Raw genomic sequence first — 8,553 nt, 5'->3', positions numbered from 1 at the left:
TATAAAATAAAGTAAATGACGAATAACACTATTATGATATTATGTGATGAAGAAAATTTAAGTAAATTTCAATTGGAAAATTTGAGCCGAAAATGGGAAGCATATGAAAAGTTTATTGAAAATTTAGATGAAATGGTGAGAGATTTAAATATTTCCACTGATTATTCATCAAATGAAGGGGATATCAAAGCATCCAGTAAATTTTCCGATTTATATAAATGGCGAGAATCAATGGCTTCTAAATATGAAGAAAATGATGAAAGCCCCATACCTAACCTATTACAAAACTCTTCAAATCCCGATATGGCTAGCCATTGTGTTTATAGAAATAGAGTATTAATAATTTGATATTTTAAAATATATAACTTTTATTTAGTCTGGAAAGCTTATTGTGGGCAAAAAACGTGGTAGAAAATATAAAGGCATTATCGAGAAAAGAGTTGTTAATACTCAAAACATATACGAAAAACCATATTTATCTTTAAAATGTGACAGAAATACAGATTTGCATGATAAAATTGCTCCAGATTTAACAAATTCTTCAGATAATATTGGTATTAAATCAGAAACAGTTTATAATACTAGAAAGAGACATTTTTCTGTAGAACATTTAAAATACCCAGATGAAGATACATATAGTACAAAACATTCTATGCATATAAAAAAAAGAAGAGGAAGACCAAAAAAATTTATTTTTGATAATTACAATGTTTCGAAAAACATAACATATATGCCCGAGACTTCATTTTTAAATACTTCCAAATCTGAATTTTTTGATAATGTTCAAAATATTAATGAAGTCAACATTACAAATAATAACATAAAACAAGTTAGTTTATCATCCTTAAATAATAAAGATATTCAAGAATTTAAACAAGAAGCAGTTTCAGATAATGATAAAATTGAAATTCTTTATGCAAATTTTAAATTAAAATATGAAGAGAATGTAAAAGTTTCTAAAATTAAAAATAAACCTTTTGTCAATGATAACAATGAAAGTGATCCTAATAAAGAACAAATTCCTGATATATTAATTCCTGACAATGATGATCAAAAGCTCAACATAATAGCACCTAATATATTGACACATATATCATCAATAGAATCAAAGTTGACTGATAACATTACAAAGTTTTTATACTTATAATAGATTTTATTGTAATTTTATATTATTTATAATAAAATGAGGTTTTTTTTAATTTGTTGCAAATAATTTAATAATTGGGAGTAATTTTTTTAAATTAATTTTTATCAAATCTAAAATAGAACATCATAAACCTCAAATTTTATGGTTTATTAAGATTTCTTTAAAAGTGTATATAACATTTAACCTATTAACTGGGGAATTGTATATAATTTATATATGACTTTTTTACATTTACCTCAAGCCTAGGTTTAAAAAAACTTTAAAATTGAAAGTTTGCATGCTCTAGGTTTTAGCTAGTAAAAGACATAATATAAAAAAAGTTTTTAAAATTAAATTAAAATATAAAGTAAACTTTATAAATCAATCATTCATTTTAAATAGATTCTGTTATACTTCTTGTTAATAGTAGGATTATTCTTGGCATTTTTGAGTAAATTTAAATTTCAAATATTCCTTTATTAGTATTATAAGAATATGAATACTCAAAATCTGATTTTAGAAAATGATTATAAATATTTTCCCTATATTATAAAATTTTAATAAGCTGGAGTGTTAGAAACTTGCCAAATCGTTTTTTTTTCCTGAGTCTACCCACACACCTATATTTTTTTTTAGATTCAGGCCTTGCCTATTATGGTCATGGTCCAAAAATTTAAAAAAATCTCATAAGGTCATTTCATGCCAAATCAACCAAAAAAACGAGATTTTGAGATGACCATCTTTTAAATGAATGAAACTTGACATGATAGTTATTTATGTTATATTTTAGTAAAATAAGAATTTTAGAGTGTTGTGATATATTTTTATGCAAAAATCAAATATATTTTTTTCCAATGAAATCTCTATGCATTTATCTATTCTTTAACCAAAAGTCTGCAAAAGTTTATTTAGATAATGGAGATTGTAACCTTTTTAATTCTAGGTTCTGTATTTTTTTTACTAATTTTTACTCTGACAGATCAGGTGCACAAAATAAAAATTGATTTTTTAATTATAAATCTGTTATCATGAATCAGATATTGGCATAGTAGCTGAATGGCATTTTTCAGCTTCATCCCATGGAAAATGTCTATGTGATGGCCTTGGACATACATTTAAAAAATTAGCAGCATGTTCAAACAAGCCTTCAGCACTGGACATATTTTAACATCAGTTGATTTATATCAGTTTGCAAAACAAAACACTGGTTGATTTGTAATGGAATGAACCTATAGGGAAGAAATCTTAAACTTGAAAATATTTATTTATGTTTACATTAATATTTTCAGGCCATGGGTCTTTATTTTATTCATGGTACTGCCAGGGCCAAGCTGACGGGATGGCCCTGCAGGACTATGTAGAATCTACTTTTCACATAGCTTTAACTGATAAAAATAAATGAAATGTTAAAATATTTTACAATTATTTATTTATTAATAATTAATTCTTAAAATTTTTGGTAGAATCTTGAATGCCTTAGAAATAAGCCTTATAAAATAATTATTGTTTTTGGGTTAATTTTAGGTAAAGGAAAAATGATAATCACAATAACAAAACACAAAAATAACTGCCTATATCAAACTGACACTTTAAATTTTAATCGATGCCAGTTGCCAATATTTAAAATAATTTGCCTTTACATATTTATTCAAATTTGCCTAGGCGATTTGCAAATTCTTAGACAAGATAAGAAAAGAAGAAAATTTTTTTATTTTTGGCTATGTATTTTTTACTTTAAAAAGAAATTTATTGTTGGGTTTATTTTTGTTATGACAGACTTAAACCAATAAAATAAATTACGACTACAAGTTTTCATTTATTAATTAATAAATCAAAAAATATGTTTTGGGTGGTGAAAAAAAAATCTTACATTCATTTTTTTGGAATTATATTTCATAAATGGTATCTGTGCTAGTTGGGTAATTAAAAAGCCCGATTCGAGTCGATTTTTAAAAACGACCGGATTTAAGTTTTTTTTAGCCAAAATAATATTATGTAAGCCTGGAGATTTAGTTCATAGATGGCAGAAAGGCTTAGACCTCTAATGTTCTTAAACGGCTAGATTTGGCCAATTTTAAATTAAGATTGCTAAAATAATATTAGGCAAGTCACAGGATTTGGTTAAATAGCCTATCTCAAAATTTTCCGGCTTGCATAATATTTTTTGGCTAAAATAGTTTAACAACACTTTTGCCAATCTAGATGCTTACATAACATTATTTTGGCAAAACCTCAATCGGGTAGTTTTGGAAAATCGACCCGATTCTGGATTTTTGACAACTCTAGCTCTAGGCGTCTTTATTTTTTGCCGATTCGAACGGCTAAACCGAGTTTTTATCCGAAAACTATCTTCTGACTTGGTAGGTTTTTTTACCTAGCGCATTTTCTCGGCACGCACCTGTATATTCAGGCGAATTAGAGTGTTGATCCAACCATGGTTATATAACGCTACTCACACAAAATATCGGTTCTATAAAATGGCTAACCACATTTCGAATTCAGTCAACTTTGCAAATTTTATGTCCTAATTATGTATGAGATTTTTTACCAAAATCTAAAAAGAAGGAATACAATATTTTATAAATGATACATTTATTGCTTTACATTCAAACTTACCGTTTTGAGGATTTATCAATCAAATCTTTATTTATTTAAATATAATATATTATGTCATATTCTTTAAAAAAAGATCCCCTTGAAAAAAAAACTATATTCTGGTTTAAAAAAATAATTTATTAAATTTATTTAATGAAGTATTTTATTATTGCAATAACCAAAATTTTATATTAATATATGATTTATTTGTTACTCGAAATTTGGAAAGAAGATTTTGTTTCTTAACTGATTCTAAAACTTTCACATAGACCCAACCCAAACTCACATATTGAGGAATCCAATAGTAAAATTGAATTGAGCCAATAGAAACAGTGGTTTGGAAGATTTCTATTAATATCTTTACGAAAATTAAAGTATCAGTCAAAATTCGCATTTTTACAGTAAATTTTAATGTGAAAAACAAAACAATAACTAATTTCTTTACAAATCTAATAGCAGTTATCCGCCGCCTACCTACGCATCTAGCAACGATGATCATGATCCAAATATGGAAGCCGATATTTTCATAAAAGTCAAAGGGAACAAGGGCAAGAAGGACACAAAAAGCCAATGTACGCTTATTTCTAGCACGGAGTCTAATGTTTTTGAGATCGTTAGAACGGCTACCCAGAGGGGTAGGCCCATGTTCATAGATAATATGGGATTCACTTACAATATTAAAAGGGTATTACGAATTATTTTTAAATAAGTGTATAATAATTATTATTTGTGTGGTTTAGTAGTTACCACAAAAAAATACATAATCCCATCTATTATTCCCGTTAATTTTTTTTTTACCTGTTTCGTTCTTCTGGCTTTTCTTTATTCCCTTGTTTATTTCTTGATTCCTTTCTTACATCCTTCTTTCGACTGCTACTATCGTTATTTTTTTATATCTAATCTTATATTAATTTTAATTCTTATCTTTCTTTCCCTCATTATTTTTATTTTGTTACAGGTAAAGCCAGACGAAATTATATGGAGATGTAGTGTTCGTAATAAATACATCGAGTGTTCTGCCATCATTCTCCAACAGAAATCTGACGTGTCGATTCCTTTCAATGACGAATTCTTTCATCCCGAAATGTCATCGGATTTGAGCCAAGCCAGTCCTTTCTCCCTTGTGGATCATTATATCAAAGCATTTCCCCACCTGTTTAAAATTGACTCCACAGATGTTTGGTATAAGGGGCCTATTAAACACATTCATTCGCCATTGAAAAGAGTGGTCATTGAGAAGATAAAATTGACGGCCCAAGTTTGTATATTATTCCAACTTTGAATTATTTTATTCACCTTTAACAAATTAGTGATAGATATAGTTGGGTAATTGTCTATTTATAGTAGGTTAAACCTAATTTTTTTCTCAGCCTAGGGTTTAAAAATAATTATAGCTTAATTTGAAGAAAACGGAGATAAATTAACTTCCCCTTGACCTCAACGGATTATCTTTCTAGGTCACCCCTTCTAGATTGAGCTGAATTAGCCGAATTTTAGCCATTATCCAACTTTAGTGATAGAACAGCTCTATTTTTTTTATTAATATTTTTATTAAAATAAAGCTATTAAAATTATTGGCCGGTCGGACAGACATTCCGTCAAAATAACCTGCATTAAATATCCACGGACATGAATATACTTAGATTATAAAAAGATAGTTATGAATATTTATTTAATCTAAAAGAATTGAAATGCTCTTGAAAAGGGATGATATCTTAATTTTAACGCAAATCGGTTTTTAAAAATGTACACTTCTTTTTTTTTGGTCTACATTGGAGATACAAAATATTATAGATGGTTTGTCAAGACGTTTTTAAGCTTTTTAAATAAAAGTAATGATAATTACATCTTGTGTAAAAAACTAGAGGCCTGCAAAACCCGAAAATCTGTCAACACGTTCGGTGGGTTAAGTTATTGTAACTAATTTTTATTACGGGTTAATTTGGAAACATTTTTTTAGATGGCCTGATTTGGAAATATTTTTATTGTTACAATTTTGAATTTAATTAGAGATAACAATTCATAGCTTAATAATATATAATTTCGTTCATTTTTTTTTAAAATTTTTTTATATTTCGATTTTTTGTCAGTAATGTAATTAATTTTATGAGTTGGGTCTAAATTAATAAAACGCAAAATTACAAACGCATTAATTTGGAATATATTTATTTTTTTTCGATTTTTATAACTACATATATTTTTTTATAATCAATGGCACTATGTTTCGGACATTTTCTATGCGGGCAACATTCTATCCTATCAATTTATAACAATTTTAAAAAAAAATCCCTTTGCTGATATTTATAGATTAAAGATATGGCCAGACAGAATTATTATGAACATCCATCCCTAATATTAGACTCCATGATCTCTCCTAACATTGATAGCTACGATATTAACCCTACAAATTCAACGGTAGATTTTGACTTCATTAATTCTGACCACATTGAAACTAAAGCAATAACTGGTTGTTCTATCACTGACGATAATTCTTTTATCGCCCACGATAACTCCTCTAACCTAATGTAAAAAAATATTTGAAAACTATTTTACTGACTTTATAAGTATTAATAATTATAATAATGAGATAATTTAATTGAAATAATATTTAGGAGGGGTGGAGGAAGGAAATGGGAAGAAAAATAAATAAGCATTTAATACGAAAAGAGGAATTAGAGATGTATATAGGATGGTTTTTTTCATTAATCTAGTTTTAATCTTCAACTCCACGATAACAATTGAAAAATTGAGTCTTTTTACTATGTTTACACTATTATTAATTTATTTATATTTAAAATATGCTGATCTGCTTTCTTAAATAATTTTTTTTATAGCCTTCAAAACCCGTGTTCTTCCTTGTCGCCACGTCTGCCGTATACACAATCCTTACTCGTGAACGCCCAAAGGAAGGAATTAGTCAAGGTTATGGTCCGAGCTAGACACAAAGAATTTTACCGGGAGAGGGAAAAAGCTAGAGAATTGACTTCTAAGCGACAGAATGCTCCCTTGACTTCTGGAATCAGTCGAGGAATCAAATCCACGAATATGCGTTTATATTTATTTAATTTTTTTTAAATTTACAATATTTTATATCTCTTTTAGTTAAATCTCTTTAATTTCAAAAAAATATATCTTAAATTTAACTAAAAATGAAAGCCATTTTTTTTAAAGAAATATAAGGGTTATTTTTAAGGTTCCCCTGTTTTAAGGATTTATTTTTTAAAAAGATTTATCTGAAGGAAAATAACACAAACTTCTCTGAAAAATAAATAATTTACCTTATATATTTTTTTTTAAAAAAAATCATCTTTATTCATTTAAAGTCTACTTCTTTTTCATACATTTTTCGATTGTAATAATTATAATTTTCTTCGGTTGTTTTCTTCCCTTTATGAATTATTTTAACCTCTTGAATATCTTAATATAGAGAAAATATTTGATGAAATTTTAATCTGTCTCTGATTATGATGTATATCAAGGAGTTTATATATCATTTTAAAAAAATATATATAAATTTGATTAAAACTGGAGATGCTTCTATATCGTGAATAGCATCTCTATGACATATCCTTTTCATTTTTGTTAATTAACCAACTATTCTCTAGTTAGAGTCTTGCACGTTCAATTTTTTTTCAGTCCCAGCTTTGCTCAGCTCAGAATTTTTATTAATTTTTTAAGCCCGAGCTGGGTCCAATATCATAAATTTTTTTGGTCCGAGTCATAAAGTTTCAACTTTTTCAGGCGATAAATTCATCAATAAAATGTAGCCTCTGCCTTTTGCCCAAAACATTAATGTTATATTTCCTTCCTATTCTTCCTTTTTTTGCCTAATTGAATATCATAATTTATAGAATGAATAAAAAATAAGAAAAGTTTTAAAATCAAGGTTTTAAACGATATTACAATGTAAGGAATAAAATAAACACTTTAAGCTAGATTTCTTCCCTATAACCTTTTTAAAAAATTCAGATCATGGAGTGGGCCACTATCTAAAAAAAATTTGCAACCGACACAGTAATTCGTGAGATAAATTGGGATTTCAGGTCTCTATCGAAGCCTAGCCCTTATAATGCCCAAATTTCTAGATTTTTTTAAATTGTAGCCAGAAAGGAAGAAATATAATGTATATAATATCTTTCCATCGACAGATTTAATATCTTTCTTCCCCCTTTTCTAATTAGTTTTGCCTCTTTTTTTTTATCGTAATGTGATATTGTTTATAGTTCTAATCATAATCTTTCCTAGTTTTTTTTTAAAAAATATAAAACATTTTTAAGTTCTATCTTTTATGTGCAAAATATTATATATATTTTTTTTAAAAACATTTTAGTTAACATCACTCAGACCCATGAAAATCCATTTTTCGACGATTCAGAAAATTTGGGATATTATTCATCCACCAAACAAGACGAATCTAATGTCTTACACTACGAAAAGAAAGAAAATATCTATTTCAAATAATTTTTTTTAGAAAATTTTGTTTTGTTGTATTAAATTTTATTTATATTTATGTTTCTTTTATTAAATATAAAAAATTAATTTCAATTATGATTTTATGTAAATATAGTAGTGTCGAAATCCTATTGTTTTTATCAATCTTGCATCCCCCCCCCCCAATAATGGAGATACTTTATTCAATATTGGAGATTCATTTTAAAAAAAATACTACACCTTATTCTATTTTGAAGAATAATAATTCATGTGTTAGCTAGGCATCTATCTCTAATTAAATTATTGATATAAGATGTGTGATAATTAAAGTGGTGTTTTTATGCAAATTAATAATATTTATAATTAAGAGCATCTATTCCCCTCTTTCATAAGATAGAGTT

At 27.0% G+C, this 8,553-nt stretch overlaps 1 protein-coding gene across 2 annotated transcripts; it reads left to right on the top strand.

Moving 5' to 3' along the window:
- LOC135931331 (uncharacterized) lies at positions 1-8,342 on the top strand. 2 transcript variants are annotated; one of them, XM_065468369.1, is made up of 7 exons: positions 1-333; positions 377-1,131; positions 4,181-4,406; positions 4,680-4,979; positions 6,029-6,246; positions 6,556-6,770; positions 8,052-8,342. In XM_065468369.1, the coding sequence occupies exons 1-7, from the start codon at positions 16-18 to the stop codon at positions 8,180-8,182; spliced, it is 2,163 nt and encodes a 720-aa protein (XP_065324441.1). In that variant the 5' UTR covers positions 1-15; the 3' UTR covers positions 8,183-8,342. The 2 variants fall into 2 exon arrangements, with proteins under 2 accessions (XP_065324441.1, XP_065324440.1); XM_065468368.1 differs by having other exon boundaries at positions 4,178-4,406; positions 8,052-8,340.
- The last annotated feature ends 211 nt before the right edge of the window (positions 8,343-8,553 follow it).

This window comes from Gordionus sp. m RMFG-2023, chromosome 1 (genome assembly GCF_954871325.1).
Source record: "Gordionus sp. m RMFG-2023 chromosome 1, tfGorSpeb1-WG-v2, whole genome shotgun sequence".
Classification (NCBI taxonomy): Eukaryota; Metazoa; Nematomorpha; class Gordioida; order Chordodea; family Parachordodidae; genus Gordionus; species Gordionus sp. m RMFG-2023.
This window is presented reverse-complemented; position numbering and strand designations above follow the sequence as displayed.

What these genes read in the sequence shown, in the direction of transcription:
- LOC135931331 (XM_065468368.1), top strand. Translation starts at nt 16, where the DNA reads ATGACGAATAACACTATTATGATATTATGTGATGAAGAAAATTTAAGT. An exon ending in ATTGTGTTTATAGAAATAGA is followed by an intron (nt 334 to 376) that starts GTATTAATAATT and finishes ACTTTTATTTAG; the next exon opens with TCTGGAAAGCTTATTGTGGG. An exon ending in TCACTTACAATATTAAAAGG is followed by an intron (nt 4,407 to 4,679) that starts GTATTACGAATT and finishes ATTTTGTTACAG; the next exon opens with GTAAAGCCAGACGAAATTAT.